Raw genomic sequence first — 18,961 nt, 5'->3', positions numbered from 1 at the left:
AGCGCACTCGGTAAGCCTACATTAATTAGCCCTTATCTATCTACTCCCACAGAAAAGCGCACTCGGTAAATTAGCCCTTATCTATCTACTCCCACAGAAAAGCGCACTCGGTAAGCCTTCATTAATTAGCCTTTACTTATCTACTCCCACAGAAAAGCTCACTCGGTAAACCTACATTAATTACCCCTTATCTACTCCCACAGAAAAGCGCACTCAGTAAGCCTACATTAATTAGCCTTTACTTATCTACTACCCACAGAAAAGCGCACTCGGTAAGCCTACATTAATTACCCTTATCTATCTACTCCCACAGAAAAGCGCACTCAGTAAACCTACATTAATTACCCCTTATCTACTCCCACAGAAAAGCGCACTCGGTAAGCCTACATTAATTACCCCTTATCTACTCCCACAGAAAAGCGCACTCGGTAAGCCTACATTAATTAGCCCTTATCTATCTACTCCCACAGAAAAGCGCACTCGGTAAACCTACATTAATTACCCCTTATCTACTCCCACAGAAAAGCGCACTCGGTAAGCCTACATTAATTAGCCTATCTATCTTCCCACAGAAAAATTAGCCTACATTAATTAGCCCTTATCTATCTCCCACAGAAAAGCACTCGCACTCGGTAAGCCTACATTAATTAGCCTTTACTTATCTACTCCCACAGAAAAGCGCACTCGGTAAACCTACATTAATTAGCCCTTATCTATCTACTCCCACAGAAAAGCGCACTCGGTAAGCCTACATTAATTAGCCCTTATCTATCTACTCCCACAGAAAAGCGCACTCGGTAAGCCTACATTAATTAGCCTATAGAGCTGGAAAATATTGACCAAAAATCCATACTTCGGTAAATTGCCTGAATTGAAGCGATAATGATGAATAGAACGATACGTTTATAACTTTAATACACACTACATATTTTTTTAAATGTTATTATCTACTACTAGTAATTCATATTAACACTCGTATCATTTATTTGGTGAAGACTTCTTATCTGTAAGGAATGCTACCAGCTAAATACCAGCGATAAATGATCAGGCTGGTTTGTGTCGATTGTTAGCTGTTTATGGTCCCAGCTCTACAATATAACCAATTATCGCTTTACGCAGAGCTATACGCAGAGATATACGCAGCGCATTTTTCGTCTACAAGAAAATAGGCTCTTAAGTTGTTGTTTATTTGTAATGTTTAACTATGATGATTTTAGAGTCCCTTTTATTTAGATCCTGTCAATTTAGATCCTGTCATGTCAAGCAGCGTACTGCATTTCCCCGGTTAGCCAATAGGCGGTGGTGTACGTACAGTAGTAGATACAGACGGCTCTTCCTTTCCGTGTACAGCGCTGTGGAACCACATGGGACCCGCGAGGAGGAGGAGGACTGTGTTCTCTCTCTCTTTCTGTATTTTAATTTGCCTCCGAATTGACCCAAATAAAGGCTCATTCACTGAATGACGGGGTGGGGGGGTCTCCCTGGCCCCGGTGGTGCACGCGGGCACACACACGCGAGCCTGCAACAGTCGCTGAGGGGAGGCGAGAGGCGAGTCCCCGTCAGACAGAGTAATTCTCGGCTCCGTCCCAAATGGTTCCCTATTTCTTTTATAGTGCTTACCTTTGACCAGGGTCTGTAAGGCTAGGGTCAAAAATAGGGCACTGTGTAAGGGATAGAGTGCCATTTGCGACGGAAACCTCTCTCTCCTCTCCTGGAGTCATCCCATTTGATATTGTGGCTTGTCCAATCAGCGGATACCCTCCGCTCGTCAACCGTTTGTCTTGACTCGCTTCCCCGCTGTAGGCTACAACCTCTCCGGTCTCTGGCCGGTGCTCTGCTGGCGCCACGGAGCTCCAGAGCCGCCCTGGTAACGATTTCCACGTTTCGGCGATGAGGATTTATCATTTCTAAACAGGGGAGAATGGAGAAACCCGGTTGAGATGGTTCTTTTATTAAGATCCGACCGGGACACACATCAACAACAACTAAAATAACAGTTTTGTTGTGCGGAGTAACAGAACACACGTGCTCGTCGTCACCGACGCAGGAGGATTGTTTTGTTTGAGTGGCCAGGGATTTGCATATGTTTTTTCATTTAAAAACATCATGCACGACAAGGCGACAGACACTCAGGCTTCGACACCGTCAAAAGTCTCCTCGTTTTACATCGAAAACCTACTCGGCTCGAGGAAGAATGAAGAGTCAACGTATTTCAACGGACAGGTCAACAACAACAACAACAGCCAGTATAGTAGCAGGACCGCGGAGGAGAGTATGGAGCGGAATGAGATGGTCTACCCGAGCCGAGTCTTAGCGGGACATCCCAGCCAAGTGGCCGGTCAATTGGCAGCCTGCTCCGGCCTCGGCGCCGAGGGTTCCCCCCGGAGAGACTCACAGTTTGAACGGAACAGAGGAGCCGCAGCCGTTAACGTAGAACCACTCAGTCTCAAAAGGTCCAACAGTAAGTTGCCTATATCTTTATTTTATTGGATAAATTGTTGTGTTTAATTGTTTTTTAACTGCATAATCGAATCTACTGTATGAGATCCATTGTAAATAAAATGTCCACAAGAGCCATCGTTTACATTTTTTAAATGTATTTATTTATTTATCCATTATTTTACCAGGTAAGTTGACTGAGAACATGTTCTCATTTGCAGCAACGACCTGGGGAATAGTTACAGGGGAGAGGAGGGGGATTAATGAGCCAATTGGAAGCTGAGTGACTGTATGGGCAATACAGTAATCTGTCTGTATTCCGTTAGATAAATATTCCTATAATTATCTTTGACTGCATGATCGAAGCTGGTAGGATAGTCTATATTGTGTATATAAAAAACAGCTTCTCATTGCGATCGAAGGGTTTGAATGGCCCAGTTATATTAGGCTATAACAACACGAGGTTTTAGGCCTGTAGTCGACACCCAGGGCCAAGAACAACTCACAATAACCATAATTGAATCAGTCCCATTGAGGTAAAAAACAAAAACACGTTTTTTTTTACCAGGGAGACCTGTCAAGGAGGTTTAACCACATGTCGCCATGCATGTCGGCGACATCATGTTACGCCGACATGTGGTATATATTACGTCTATATCGTGTGTCGTGATAGTCCTATCGCGCATCATGACTAAGCCTATATCTCTAATAACGCACACTGCCTGTCACTATAGGCCGGATCACAAATGGAACCCTATTCCCTATGTAGTGCACTACTTTAGACCAGAGCCCTATTCCCTATAAAGTGCACTACTCTAGACCAGAGCCCTATTCCCTAAATAGTGCACTACTTTAGACCAGAGCCCTATTCCCTATATAGTGAACTACTAGTGACCAGGGCCCTATTCCCTATATATTGCACTACTTTAGACCAGAGTCCTATTCCCTATAAAGTGCACTACTCTAGACCAGAGCCCTATTCCCTAAGTAGTGCACTACTTTAGACCAGAGCCCTATTCCCTATGAAGTGTACTACTCTAGACCAGAGCCCTATTCCCTAAGTAGTGCACTACTTTAGACCAGAGCCCTATTCCCTATGTAGTGCACTACTTTAGACCAGACCCCTATTCCCTATAAAGTGCACTACTCTAGACCAGAGCCCTATTCCCTAAGTAGTGCACTACTTTAGACCAGAGCCCTATTCCCTATATAGTGAACTACTAGTGACCAGAGCCCTATTCCCTAAGTAGTGCACTACTTTAGACCAGACCCCTATTCCCTATATAGTGAACTACTAGTGACCAGGGCCCTATTCCCTATATATTGCACTACTTTAGACCAGAGTCCTATTCCCTATATAGTGCACTACTTTAGATCAGAGCCCTATTCCTATGTAGTGAAATAGACCAGAGCCCTATTCTATAGTAGTACTACTTTAGGGAAGAGCCCTATTCTATATAGTGAACTACTAGTGACCACTAGATAGGGAATAGGGCCCTGGTCTAAAATAATGCACTATATAGGGAATAGGGCTCTGGTCACTAGCAGTTCACTATATAGGGAATAGGGCTCTGGTCTATAGTAGTTCACTATATAGGGAATAGGGCTCTGGTCTATAGTAGTTCACTATATAACAGAAGCAGCTCTGAACCTTTACACCGGATCATCGCAACTAGCTAGCTGCAATCCGTGTGGCTACTCCTGGCTAACGTCTCTGCCCCAAAGCAAGCACCAGTTAGCCTCGAGCTAAGCCCATCTCCCGACTAGCCGAAGAGGCCCAACATTACCTCTTTTGCCAATTGGCCTGGACCCTTTATTGCCGACACGGAGCCCCGCCGATCCATCACGACTGGTCCGCCGACATAATCGTCCGAGGTGGTTTCAACAGGCTTTTCCGTTGCGCCATCGCCAAAGATCCATCTGCTGGTCTGGTCTCCAGACCGGTCTGTCGATGTCACCGCATGAAGAGGAATAAACAGACTCACCCCATCGCAACGTCCCCCAAAGGTTAACTCTCTAGCCCTCGCTATCTCCCTGCTTGCTAATTCGGCCTGCTAACGGCTAGCTTGTCTAGCCCGGGCCTACGAACTGTTAGCTTGATAGCACAGGCCTGCTAACCGTCTGAAACACTGCGTCCCAAACACTCTCTGAACCCATTTACTTTCTATCTCTTTTTGATTTTTATTTTGTTTATACCTTCCGGAAACCTGCCTCACCCAATGTGATACGGAATCGCTATTACTTTTAATTTAAATTTTATTTTTATGACTCACTCAAGAACCTCCAGACGCTAACCAGCTAACTAGCTACAAGCTATTTTGTCATTGTTAGTTTCTTTTTAAACCTGGATAACACTCGCCAGTCCAGCTTCCCTGCCCATCCACCGCTTCCCCCTGGACACTGATCTCTTGGCTACATAGCTGACGCACACTGGACTGTCCATTAATCACGGTACTCCATTCTGCTTGTTTGTTTTATCTGTCGGCCCAGTTGCCTAGTCAATTCCATTTTACCTGCTGTTTGTTGTGCTAGCTGATTAGCCTCGCCTACTGTTTTTAGCTAGCTTTCCCAATTCAACACCTGTGATTACTGTATGCCTCGCTGTATGTCTCTCAAATGTCAATATGCCTTGTATACTGTTGTTCAGGTTAGTTATCATTGTTTTAGTTCACAATGGAGCCCCTAGATCCACTCTGCATACCCCTGTTACCTCCTTTGTCCCATCTCCCACACATGCGGTGACCTCACCCATTACAACCAGCATGTCCAGAGATACAACCTCTCTCATCATCACCCAGTGCCTGGGCTTACCTCCGCTGTACCCGCACCCCACCATACCCCTGTCTGCGCATTATGCCCTGAATATATTCTACCATGCCCAGAAACCTGCTCCTCTTATCCTCTGCCCCAAACGCTCTAGGCGACCAGTTTTGATAGCCTTTAGCCGCACCCTCATAATACTCCTTCTCTGTTCCGCGGGTGATGTGGAGGTAAACCCAGGCCCTGCATGTCCCCAGGTACACTCATTTGTTGACTTCTGTGATCGAAAAAGCCTTGATTTTATGCATGTCAACATCAGAAGCCTCCTCCCTAAGTTTGTTTTACTCACTGCTTTAGCACACTCTGCTAACCCTGATGTCCTTGCCGTGTCTGAATCCTGCCTCAGGAAGGCCACCAAAAATTCAGAGATTTCCATACCCAACTATAACATCTTCCGTCAAGATAGAACTGCCAAAGGGGGCGGAGTCGCAGTCTACTGCAGAGATAGCCTGCAAAGTAATGTCATACTTTCCAGGTCCATACCCAAACAGTTTGAACTACTAATTTTGAAAATTACTCTCTCCAGAAATAAGTCTCTCACTGTTGCCGCCTGCTACCGACCACCCTCAGCTCCCAGCTGTGCCCTGGACACCATTTGTGAATTGATCGCCCCCCATCTAGCTTCAGAGTTTGTTCTGTTAGGTGACCTAAACTGGGATATGCTTAACACCCCGGCAGTCCTACAATCTAAGCTAGATGCCCTCAATCTCACTCAAATCATCAAGGAACCCACCAGGTACAACCCTAACTCTGTAAGCAAGGGCACCCTCATAGACGTCATCCTGACCAACTGGCCCTCCAAATACACCTCCGCTGTCTTCAACCAGGATCTCAGCGACCACTGCCTCATTGCCTGTATCTGCCACGGAGCCGCAGTCAAACGACCACCCCTCATCACTGTCAAACGCTCCCTAAAACACTTCTGTGAGCAGGCCTTTCTAATCGACCTGGCCCGGGTATCCTGGAAGGACATTGACCTCATTCCGTCAGTTGAGGATGCCTGGTCATTCTTTAAAAGTAACTTCCTCACCATTTTAGATAAGCATGCTCCGTTCAAAAATGCAGAACCAAGAACAGATACAGCCCTTGGTTCACTCCAGACCTGACTGCCCTCGACCAGCACAAAAACATCCTTTGGCGGACTGCAATAGCATCGAATAGCCCCGTGATATGCAACTGTTCAGGGAAGTCAGGAACCAATACACGCAGTCAGTCAGGAAAGCTAAGGCCAGCTTCTTCAGGCAGAAGTTTGCATCCTGTAGCTCCAACTCCAAAAAGTTCTGGGACACTGAAGTCCATGGAGAACAAGAGCACCTCCTCCCAGCTGCCCACTGCACTGAGGCTAGGTAACACGGTCTCCACCGATAAATCCATGATTATCGAAAACTTCAATAAGCACTTCTCAACGGCTGGCCATGCCTTCCGCCTGGCTACTCCAACCTCGGCCAACAGCTCTGCCCCCCCCGCAGCTCCTCGCCCAAGCCTCTCCAGGTTCTCCTTTACCCAAATCCAGATAGCAGATGTTCTGAAAGAGCTGCAAAACCTGGACCAGTACAAATCAGCTGGGCTTGACAATCTGGACCCTCTATTTCTGAAACTATCTGCCGCCATTGTCGCAACCCCTATTACCAGCCTGTTCAACCTCTCTTTCATATCGTCTGAGATCCCCAAGGATTGGAAAGCTGCCACAGTCATCCCCCTCTTCAAAGGGGGAGACACCCTGGACCCAAACTGTTATAGACCTATATCCATTCTGCCCTGTCTAAGGTCTTCGAAAGCCAAGTCAACAAACAGGTCACTGACCATCTCGAATCCCACCGTACCTTCTCCGCTGTGCAATCTGGTTTCCAAGCCGGTCACGGGTGCACCTCAGCTACACTCAAGGTACTAAACGATATCATAACCGCCATCGATAAAAGACAGTACTGTGCAGCCGTCTTCATCGACCTCGCCAAGGCTTTCGACTCTGTCAATCACCATATTCTTATCGGCAGACTCAATAGCCTCGGTTTTTCGGATGACTGCCTTGCCTGGTTCACCAATTACTTTGCAGACAGAGTTCAGTGTGTCAAATCGGAGGGCATGCTGTCCGGTCCTCTGGCAGTCTCTGTGGGGGTGCCACAGGGTTCAATTACCGGGCCGACTCTTTTCTCTGTATATATCAATGATGTTGCTCTTGCTGCGGGCGATTCCCTGATCCACCTCTACGCAGACGACACCATTCTATATACTTTTGGCCCCTCATTGGACACTGTGCTATCTAACCTCCAAACGAGCTTCAATGCCATACAGCACTCCTTCCGTGGCCTCCAACTGCTCTTAAATGCGAGTAAAACCAAATGCATGCTTTTCAACCAATCGCTGCATCACCACCCTGGATGGTTCCGACCTTGAATATGTGGACAACTATAAGTACCTAGGTGTCTGGCTAGACTGCAAACTCTCCTTCCAGACTCGCATCAAACATCTCCAATCGAAAATCAAATCAAGAGTCTGCTTTCTATTCCGCAACAAAGCCTCCTTCACTCACGCCGCCAAGCTTACCCTAGTAAAACTGACTATCCTACCGATCCTCGACTTCGGCGATGTCATCTACAAAATGGCTTCCAACACTCTACTCAGCAAACTGGATGCAGTCTATCACAGTGTCATCCGCTTTGTCACTAAAGCACCTTATACCACCCACCACTGCGACTTGTATGCTCTAGTCGGCTGGCCCTCACTACATATTCGTCGCCAGACCCACTGGCTCCAGGTCATCTACAAGTCCATGCTAGGTAAAGCTCCGCCTTATCTCAGTTCACTGGTCACGATGGCAACACCCATCCGTAGCACGCGCTCCAGCAGGTGTATCTCACTGATCATCCCTAAAGCCAACACCTCATTTGGCCGCCTTTCGTTCCAGTAGTCTGCTGCCTGTGACTGGAACGAACTGCAAAAATCGCTGAAGTTGGAGACTTTTATCTCCCTCACCAACTTCAAACATCAGCTATCCGAGCAGCTAACCGATCGCTGCAGCTGTACATAGTCTATTGGTAAATAGCCCACCCATTTTCACCTACCTCATCCCCATACTGTTTTTTATTTATTTACTTTTCTGCTCTTTTGCACACCAATATCTCTACCTGTACATGACCATCTGATCATTTATCACTCCAGTGTTAATCTGCAAAATTGTATTATTCGCCTACCTCCTCATGCCTTTTGCACACATTGTATATAGACTGCCCATTTTTTTTCTACTGTGTTATTGACTTGTTAATTGTTTACTCCATGTGTAACTCTGTGTTGTCTGTTCACACTGCTATGCTTTATTTTGGCCAGGTCGCAGTTGCAAATGAGAACTTGTTCTCAACTAGCCTACCTGGTTAAATAAAGGTGAAATAAAGGGCTCTGGTCACTAGTAGTTCACTATATAGGGAATAGGGCTCTGGTCACTAGTAGTTCACTATATAGGGAATAGGGCTCTGGTCACTAGTAGTTCACTATATAGGGAATAGGGCTCTGGTCACTAGTAGTTCACTATATAGGGAATAGGGCTCTGGTCACGAATAGTTCACTAAATAGGGAATAGGGATCTGGCCACTAGTAGTTCACTATATAGGGAATAGGGCTCTGGCCACTAATAGTTCACTAAATAGGGAATAGGGCTCTGGTCACTAATAGTTCACTAAATAGGGAATAGGGCTCTGGTCACTAATAGTTCACTAAATAGGGAATAGGGCTCTGGCCACTAATAGTTCACTATATAGGGAATAGGGCTCTGGTCACTAGTAGTTCACTATATAGGGAATAGGGCTCTGGTCACTAGTAGTTCACTATATAGGGAATAGGGCTCTGGTCACTAGTAGTTCACTATATAGGGAATAGGGCTCTGGTCACTAGTAGTTCACTATATAGGGAATAGGGCTCTGGTAGTAGTTCACTATATAGGGAATAGGGTTCTGGTCTATAGTAGTTCACTATATAGGGAATAGGGCTCTGGTCTATAGTAGTTCACTATATAGGGAATAGGGCTCTGGTCACTAGTAGTTCACTATATAGGGAATAGGGCTCTGGTCACTAGTAGTTCACTATATAGGGAATAGGGCTCTGGTCACTAGTAGTTCACTATATAGGGAATAGGGCTCTGGTCACTAGTAGTTCACTATATAGGGAATAGGGCTCTGGTCACTAGTAGTTCACTATATAGGGAATAGGGCTCTGGTCACTAGTAGTTCACTATATAGGGAATAGGGCTCTGGTCTATAGTAGTTCACTATATAGGGAATAGGGCTCTGGTCAGTAGTAGTTCACTATATAGGGAATAGGGCCCTGGTCACTAGTAGTTCACTATATAGGGAATAGGGCTCTGGTCTATAGTAGTTCACTATATAGGGAATAGGGCTCTGGTCTAAAGTCGTTCACTATATAGGGAATAGGGCTCTGGTCACTAGTAGTTCACTATATAGGGAATAGGGCTCTGGTCACTAGTAGATCACTATATAGGGAATAGGGCTCTGGTCACTAGTAGTTCACTATATAGGGAATAGGGCTCTGGTCTAAAGTCGTTCACTATATAGGGAATAGGGCCCTGGTCACTAGTAGTTCACTATATAGGGAATAGGGCCCTGGTCACTAGTAGTTCACTATATAGGGAATAGGGCCCTGGTCAGAAGTAGTTCACTATATAGGGAATAGGGCTCTGGCCACTAGTAGTTCACTACATAGGGAATAGGGCTCTGGTCACTAGTAGTTCACTATATAGGGAATAGGGCTCTGGTCACTAGTAGTTCACTATATAGGGAATAGGGCTCTGGTCACTAGTAGTTCACTATATAGGGAATAGGATCCTGGTCACAAGTAGTTCACTATATAGGGAATAGGGCCCTGGTCACAAGTAGTTCACTATATAGGGAATAGGGCCCTAGGTCAGAAGTAGTTCATTATATAGTGAATAGGGCCCTAGGTCAGAAGTAGTTCATTATATAGGGAATTGGGCCCTAGGTCAGAAGTAGTTCATTATATAGTGAATAGGGCCCTAGGTCAGAAGTAGTTCATTATATAGGGAATTGGGCCCTAGATCAGAAGTAGTTCATTACATAGGGAATTGGGCCCTAGATCAGAAGTAGTTCATTACATAGGGAATAGGGCCCTAGATCAGAAGTAGTTCATTACATAGGGAATAGGGCCCTAGGTCAGAAGTAGTTCATTACATAGGGAATAGGGCCCTAGATCAGAAGTAGTTCATTACATAGGGAATTGGGCCCTAGATCAGAAGTAGTTCATTACATAGGGAATAGGGCCCTAGATCAGAAGTAGTTCATTATATAGTGAATAGGGCCCTAGGTCAGAAGTAGTTCATTACATAGGGAATTGGGCCCTAGGTCAGAAGTAGTTCATTATATAGGGAATTGGGCCCTAGGTCAGAAGTAGTTCACTATTTAGGGAATCGGGGCCTAGGTCAGAAGTAGTTCACTATTTAGGGAATAGGGCCCTAGATCAGAAGTAGTTCATTATATCGGGAATAGGGCCCTAGGTCAGAAGTAGTTCATTACATAGGGAATAGGGGCCTAGATCAGAAGTAGTTCATTACATAGGGAATAGGGGCCTAGATCAGAAGTAGTTCATTACATAGGGAATAGGGGCCTAGATCAGAAGTAGTTCATTACATAGGGAATAGGGGCCTAGATCAGAAGTAGTTCACTATTTAGGGAATAGGGGCCTAGATCAGAAGTAGTTCATTATATCGGGAATAGGGCCCTAGGTCAGAAGTAGTTCATTACATAGGGAATAGGGGCCTAGATCAGAAGTAGTTCATTACATAGGGAATAGGGGCCTAGATCAGAAGTAGTTCATTACATAGGGAATAGGGGCCTAGATCAGAAGTAGTTCATTATATAGGGAATAGGGGCCTAGATCAGAAGTAGTTCATTATATCGGGAATAATTCTACTATTTAGAATGGATAGGCACCCTGACCACCTTGGTTATCTCCCCATCAGTTATCTCCCCATCATATTATCTCCCCATCATATTATCTCCCCATCATATTATCTCCCCATCATATTATCTCCCCATCATATTATCTCCCCATCATATTATCTCCCCATCATATTATCTCCCCATCATATTATCTCTCCATCATATGATCTCTCCATCATATTATCTCTCCATCATATTATCTCTCCATCATATGATCTCTCCATCATATTATCTCCCCATCATATTATCTCTCCATCATATTATCTCCCCATCATATTATCTCCCCATCATATGATCTCTCCATCCTATTATCACTACATCATGTTATCACTACATCAGTTCTCTCCATCCTATTATCTCTTCATCAGTTCTCTCTTCATCAGTTCTCTCTTCATCAGTTATCTCTCCTCCCTATTATCTCTCCATCCTATTATCTCTCCATCAGTTATCTCCCCATCAGTTATCTCTCCATCAGTTCTCTTCATCAATTATCTCTGTCAGTTATCTCTGCATCGGTTATCTCTGTATCAGTTATCTCCCTATCAGTTATCTTTCCATTACTCTTTAAACTCAAAGATTAACTATAGGTACAGGCCTATATTTTACCCCTTTGTTTTTATGGCCAACTTCTGTTCTCAGCAACAGCCTATTGAAATCATTCAGACTGTGATGCCATGTGTCCATATTCGATTCACATTTAATTCATGTTGTATTTTTTCCCACAGATCCCAACGAGGACAGCAGATGCTCAGATTACGGTTGCTGCTCCCACTCAGCCAGCGACCGAGACTCCGTCTCTTCCGCCGTGTCAGAAGAACCCACTGAAGGCAGCGACAAAACGGGACGGAAAACGGCAGACAGCAGCCTGACCGACGACAACGACGAGACGCAGAACGCCTTTGACGATCAGTCGGACCCGGAAGCCCCTCTGGACCCGAGCTCTGTCCGGAAGAAGAAAACTAGAACCGTTTTCAGTCGGAGTCAGGTGTTTCAGTTGGAGTCGACGTTCGATATGAAACGGTACCTGAGCAGTTCTGAACGGGCAGGTATCGCGGCCTCTCTCCAGCTGACGGAAACGCAGGTGAAAATCTGGTTCCAGAATCGACGGAACAAATGGAAGAGACAGATGGCCGCGGATCAAGAGACCGTAAACGTTTCCCACTCGTCCCAACGGATAGTCCGAGTTCCGATTCTATATCACGAAAGCTCCACGCCCTCGACGTTGGGTTTCAACGTGTCCCAGGTCTCCCCTCCGTTGATGAGTTTCTCGAACCCTGTGAACTATCCCTTCTCCTCCTCTGCGCACTCCGTGAGTTTATTACGCTCGCAAATGACCGGGTTGGTGTAAAGACCGGGTTGGTGTAAAGACCGGGTTGGTGTAAAGACGGTTACCGAGCTTTCACTTCTTTGTTGCTCACGTCATGTTATTAATTTATTCAATTATTGAAGATGGCGAATCGTGCAAATAACAATAACTGCAATGGCCGCGGAAAACTATACAAGTCAAACAGTTTGAAGATATGGGCTCTAGACTTACAATTGATCGCGGTGTTTTTTTTAAATGTTATAAATGTACTATTTTAAATATCTAATTGTATTATATTATCGCCACCCTAGATAATGATAGTGTTTGTGCCGGTCCACATTGCTATGTTTTTTTAATATACATTTATTTGTGCAAAGACTTTTATACTCAAAGCCCGTTTCTAACGTCACTTTTTTTCTCCACAATATAGCTCTAAATAAACGAATCACAAGATATGAGTGATGTGTGTGTCTGCTGTTGTCCTGTGTATCCTCCGGCAACGTGCTTCGGGGTCAATTTTCGAGCTATTTCGACCAAAGTCCAGAGTTGAACCTGCAATGAGATTCGATTGATCGATCAACTGTAGCCTACAGTTCATCAATCCATGTGAAATTGTAAGTAATTTGATCGGAATTTACCCCATCTATTGGCTCCTCCCTGACTATATGCTACAAATATAGACTAGTATATTTTATTTCGCCAGTTTTACTTCCGTCAAAATAGACACGGACGAGGACAGAAGACGTAGTGTGCAGTGAACTGCACAAGTCCTCCGCCCGGGCAGCGAAAGTTCTCACACATATCAGCGTATAGACCTTCACTTCTTAAACACAAGTTCCTTGTAAAAGTTACCAAATTAAATGTGTAACCTAAAGTAGTAGGGGAGCGGAGAAGAAATAACAAAATGCCTATTTGAAATCTATATATATATATATATATATATATATATATATACAATAAAAGAAGCTCGCGACACGTTTCCATGGGGGAAAAAAAAAACAGACTTCATTGAATTATTTTGAACATGGCCTTGCCCGGCATGCTCTCTGCCCTGCAACTGAACTGGGAACACCCGTCTCTCCATTAGAGGAAATATGGTCTGATGTCATCATTCCTATTTATAAAACACACGGCGGGGTCAACGACAGGACGTTGGTGAGAACAAATGAATTATAGGCACTATAACATAAATATGACATCACGCTACTGCAACACCAGGCCGGAGCTGGCTGGCAGCTGGCAAGTTGTGATTGTGAGCCTCAGTAGACAAGACGACTTTATAAGAAACAGTTGAACCATATAGTTAGTTGGTTTATAGACCTATACGGTAGGACTCATAGATCTATATATATATATATATATTTTAACCTTTATTTAACCAGGCAAGTCAGTTAAGAACAAATTCTTATTTTCAATGACGGCCTAGGAACAGTGGGGTTAACTGGTCTAGGAACAGTAGGTTAACTGCCTGTTCAGGGGCAGAACGACAGATTTGTACCTTGTCAGCTCAGGGGGTTTGAACTTGCAACCCTGCATATTAGACTACTATGGCCCGTAGTAGGCTACTATGACCAGGTCGCAGTTGTAAATGAGAACTTGTTGTCAACTAGCCTACCCGGTTAAATAAAGGTGTTCTCAACTGGCCTACCCGGTTAAATAAAGGTGTTCTCAACTGGCCTACCTGGTTAAATAAAGCTGTTCTCAACTAGCCTACCCGGTTAAATAAAGGTGTTCTCAACTGGCCTACCTGGTTAAATAAAGCTGTTCTCAACTAGCCTACCCGGTTAAATAAAGGTGTTCTCAACTGGCCTACCTGGTTAAATAAAGGTGTTCTCAACTAGCCTACCTGGTTAAATAAAGGTGTTCTCAACTAGCCTACGTGGTTAAATAAAGGTGTTCTCAACTAGCCTACCTGGTTAAATAAAGGTGTTCTCAACTAGCCTACGTGGTTAAATAAAGGTGTTCTCAACTAGCCTACCTGGTTAAATAAAGGTGTTCTCAACTAGCCTACGTGGTTAAATAAAGGTGTTCTCAACTAGCCTACCTGGTTAAATAAAGGTGTTCTCAACTAGCCTACCTGGTTAAATAAAGGTGTTCTCAACTAGCCTACCTGGTTAAATAAAGGTGTTCTCAAGTAGCCTACCTGGTTAAATAAAGGTGAAATACAAAATAAATACAACTATGATAATGTTATTTATTTACAACGCAGGAAGACGTTTTATTCAGAGGATCCACGGACCCACTAAAGTAGCCTCTCTTATAATCCGAACTAATAGGATTATAGCTTATAAATATTTATATTTATAACTATTTATATTTAACAACGCTTTTACTTCGTTGTCATATGTATGTATTATCATTAAACTTTCAGTAGCCTCTGCCTGTACGTGGGAGCCGCCATTGATTCGGGAGAAGGATACTTGAGAACGTCCGAGAACAACACATATTTAGGAGTAAAACAACACAACGCTAACTATATTCATCACAACCACATCCCCATCGAAGACGATAGACGTTTTGCTTTAGGGAGAACGTGTGGCCGTGGGGTTTCCTGGGTAAAGTAACGTACACGAATTCAAATTCCTTCTGCTGTGGTTTTATCTGTAAAACGGACAACAACAATATGGTCACGATCATCATCTCAACAAACAATACAATAGAAGGTTCTAACTTTATTCCGGACAATAAACAGTCATCAATATAATGCTCAATATCATATGGATAACAGTAGCCTACCCTAAACACAGTCTAGGTCTCTATGAATAAGTGGCGCGGCGGTCTAAGGCACTGCGTCTCAGTGCTTACAGGCGTCACTAAAAACACCCTGGTTCGAATCTAGGCTGTATCACAACCGGCCGTGATCGGGAGTCCCGTAAGGCGGCGAATAATTGGCCCGGCGACGTCCGGGTTTGTCCGGTGTAGGCTGCCGTTGTAAATAATAATTTACAGGCCTAGTTAAACAGGCCTCCACTATAGCGTGTAGTCTTTCAGCCATTATATTGATTATATGCCTTTACCTTTTTGTGCAAAAACACAATGGCGTTAAAATATTTTAAAGTCGCTACTTAAGTCGTTATTTTGAGGAGGTTTCTGTACTTTACTATTTACATTATTGACCACTTTTACTTCACTACATTCCTAATGAAAATAATGTACTTTTAACTCAATACATTATCCCCTGATACCCAAAAGTACTTGTTACATTTTTAATGTTTAGCAGGACAGGAAAATGGTCTAATTCATACACTTATCAAGAGAACATCCCTGGTCATCCTGACTGCCTCTGATCTGGAGGACTCACTAAACACCAATGCTTTCATTTGTAAAATATGTCTGAGTGTTGGAGTGTGCCCCCCTGGCAATCAGTAAATAAATACAAAATGTTAAAACATGTTTCCGTCTGGTTTGCTTAGTAAAAGGAATTTGAAATGATTTACACTCTTACTTTTACTTTTAATACATGAGTCTATTTTACCAATTACAATTACTTTTCATATTTAAGTATATTTAAAACCAAATACGTTTCTAGACTTGTACTCAAGTAGAATTTTACTGGGTGACTTTCAATTTTACCCGAGTCATTTTCTATGAAGGTATATATATATATTTTTTACAATGACTCAAGTATGACGTTTGGGGACTTTATCCACCGCGGGCTGAATATAGAAGCCTGATGGGTTCTATTCTATTCGTTCCCTTCTATCAGTTAACGAGTTTATCAGATGCAAAGAAAGAACAATGCGTTAATGAATTGCAATGCGGGCCTAAATTAAATGGAAACGGTTACACATAGAAATGGAGCTCGGTTATTTTAATTTACAGTAAATGTTGTGTTCAATATGTTATTCCAGCTACATTCATGTAAATACTATTTATAATATATTTATATTGGTGTTTCTCTTGTTTGTTTTTTTTACTTTGAAAACTACAGCTCATCGAAAAGGCCTCATTAAAACGTGAACTTCGTTAAAACTTCGTTAAAACGCGTGCCAGTCTCTCTAAAAAAAAACACACAAAAAACAAACAAACGCTGAATCCCCGTAATCCACCTCCGCTTCTCCCAACGACAAAAACCTTCTGGTGAACATCGGGATTGGACCCGGTCAGCACCAAGTCTAAAACAGGATGTATTAGGTAGCCTACCTTCTAAGGCAGAACTGCAGGGTCTATAGCTAGACATGTCTACAGAAAAATAAAATAGGCTAATTCCTCAAATACAGAACAACTCAAATTAAATTATTTCTAATTAATCATTTCCATTCTTCATTTCGTAGCCTGTATACCAGATGCCAGGCTCAAGAAAAGAAGTGGAAAACGATAACGTTCTACTCTCTTCTCTCTCTCTCTCTCTCTCTCTCTCTCTCTCTCTCTCTCTCTCTCTCTCTCTCTCTCTCTCTCTCTCTCTCTCTCTCTCTCTCTCTCTCTCTCTCTCTCTCTCTCTCTCTCTCTCTCTCTCTCTGTCTCTCTCTCTCTCTCTCTCTCTCTGTCTCTCTCTCTCTCTCTCTCTCTCTCTCTCTCTCTCTCTCTCTCTCTCTCTCTCTCTCTCTCTCTCTCTCTCTCTCTCTCTCTCTCTCTCTCTTCCCCTCCCCTCGATGCAATTGGCCCCTCGCAGGCACTCCTCTTGTCCAATGGACGAGCGCGTACCAACGTTCCATCCGGTCCGTGGAAGTTACAGGCGAGGCAGAGAGAGAGTGAGGCGCGCCGTGAAAGCCCCAGTCCAATCCTCTCATCATCCTCGCATGGAGCAAATGGTGCGTGGAGCGTCAAGACGTCGTTAGGAAGAGAGAAAGAGAGTTCCAAGTTCCACTTCTAGAGCGCAGGGACATTTGGTTCCAAAATTCCTTGCGGGACAAAAGAGACCATTTCTCTAAAATGATGAGCAAAGTGGACGCGTCATGCAGGCCGACTGCCGCGTCTCTCAAATTCACCATAGACAATATTCTGAACCTGCAGACATACTCGAGCGGTAACAACGGTAGGAAGACAGTTGACAGCTGTCATTCCGGTAGCAGGCTACAGAATAGCACGGGACTGTACTGGTTCGATGACCATGAACGGAGAATGGACCCCGCGACAAGGCTACACGATGCAGGTAGGCAACTGTTGCCTAATATGGTCAAATATGAACGTTAAACACTGCACTGTATCAGACTAAACTGCCTTTTTGTAGCCTGATTCAACACATCGGGCCGAATGCATTTATATGTGTAGAATAATATTGGAGCCTGATAAACTGTCAGCGTCAAGCTATATATATATATATATATATATATATATATATATATATATATATATATATATATTGCGGAATACAATTTGTCCCATTTCTGTTCTCAGAGCCGGATAACGACTGTAGCCCAACCGGAGGACCCAAGGCCGTCGCTATCACCCGGGAAGACTCGTTACAGATCACCGACAATTGCTTCGAAAGCGGGGACAGCGGCGACGACTGCTCCTCGACGCATCACACCGGAGACGGTGACAGCAGCGGCAAGAAAAAAACAACTGTTAAAAATAACTAAGAAAAAAACTCGCACAATCTTCTCCAAGAGACAGATCTTTCAGTTGGAATCTACTTTCGATATGAAGCGGTACCTTAGCAGCGCCGAGCGCGCCTGCCTCGCCAGTTCTCTCCAGCTGACGGAAACGCAGGTCAAAATCTGGTTCCAGAACCGAAGGAATAAATTGAAAAGACAGATTTCAACAGCGCTAGATGGTCCCAACGGTGATTTCTCCGACGCGGGTCCGGGGAAGGCTCTGCAGCTCCCGGCCTTGTACAAAGACAATAACCTGCTGGGGAGATGCTTGATGCCGATGCCCCTGCCCATCGTATACCCTGGCAGTAGCACGCATTATTTATGTTTTTCCAATGCCAGCAAGTACTTTAGTCTATTCGAAGGAGACCTTGTCCTGTAGTAGACAAGGCCGAGTCTGCTTAAAGGAGACGTAGTCCTATTTTAAACCCGGCCTAGTCTGTTCGAAGGAGGCGTAGGGTTAGCATCATCGCCAAAAAGACACTGTTTACAAAGTGATATATCATGCCAATTTCAGCTTCCGCATTTAGCCCCCCCCAATCATCATCATCATCATCATCATCATCGAGTTAAAAAAACGTAAAGTCGAGTCTGGCCCATTGTAAGGATAGCCTGTTGACCTAAAGCCGAGCTCCATCCTACTTGTCACATCGATAGCCTGCGCCAATTGTATTTATTGACACACGTCAACAATGTTGATATAAAACTCAAGAACATATTTGCAGGATATCCTATCACACAAAGACACGCAGAATAACTCCATATTCAGTTTTATGTTATAATAATAGATAGTTGTTTCGGTACGCAGAGTACCAGCGTAGGCCTAAAACAGTGGGTCTAATAATCATTTATTAAATTATTATTATTATTATTATGAACCTGTTATTAACAACAGCTTG

At 44.0% G+C, this 18,961-nt stretch overlaps 2 protein-coding genes across 2 annotated transcripts; both read left to right on the top strand.

The window, feature by feature from the left end:
• The first annotated feature begins 1,419 nt into the window (after positions 1 to 1,419).
• LOC124018738 (homeobox protein HMX1-like) lies at positions 1,420 to 12,983 on the top strand. Its single transcript, XM_046334092.1, has 2 exons — positions 1,420 to 2,461; positions 11,948 to 12,983. Exons 1-2 carry the CDS (start codon positions 2,107 to 2,109, stop codon positions 12,568 to 12,570), a joined length of 978 nt encoding a protein of 325 aa, XP_046190048.1. The 5' UTR covers positions 1,420 to 2,106; the 3' UTR covers positions 12,571 to 12,983.
• A 4,172-nt stretch (positions 12,984 to 17,155) lies between these two features.
• LOC124018732 (homeobox protein HMX2-like) lies at positions 17,156 to 18,587 on the top strand. The gene is made up of 2 exons (XM_046334087.1): positions 17,156 to 17,620; positions 17,866 to 18,587. The coding sequence occupies exons 1-2, from the start codon at positions 17,573 to 17,575 to the stop codon at positions 18,442 to 18,444; spliced, it is 627 nt and encodes a 208-aa protein (XP_046190043.1). The 5' UTR covers positions 17,156 to 17,572; the 3' UTR covers positions 18,445 to 18,587.
• The last annotated feature ends 374 nt before the right edge of the window (positions 18,588 to 18,961 follow it).

The sequence above is a fragment of the Oncorhynchus gorbuscha genome, unplaced genomic scaffold, assembly GCF_021184085.1.
Source record: "Oncorhynchus gorbuscha isolate QuinsamMale2020 ecotype Even-year unplaced genomic scaffold, OgorEven_v1.0 Un_scaffold_573, whole genome shotgun sequence".
Classification (NCBI taxonomy): Eukaryota; Metazoa; Chordata; class Actinopteri; order Salmoniformes; family Salmonidae; genus Oncorhynchus; species Oncorhynchus gorbuscha.
The sequence above is the reverse complement of the archived record's forward strand: the minus strand, read 5'-3'. Positions and strand labels throughout refer to the sequence as shown.

Excerpts from the sequence above, each read along its gene's own strand:
- LOC124018738 (XM_046334092.1), top strand. The coding sequence starts at position 2,107 with ATGCACGACAAGGCGACAGACACTCAGGCTTCGACACCGTCAAAAGTC. Across the intron at positions 2,462-11,947 it reads CAGTCTCAAAAGGTCCAACA|ATCCCAACGAGGACAGCAGA; the intron begins GTAAGTTGCCTA and ends TTTTTCCCACAG.
- LOC124018732 (XM_046334087.1), top strand. The coding sequence starts at position 17,573 with ATGACCATGAACGGAGAATGGACCCCGCGACAAGGCTACACGATGCAG. Across the intron at positions 17,621-17,865 it reads GACAAGGCTACACGATGCAG|AGCCGGATAACGACTGTAGC; the intron begins GTAGGCAACTGT and ends TTCTGTTCTCAG.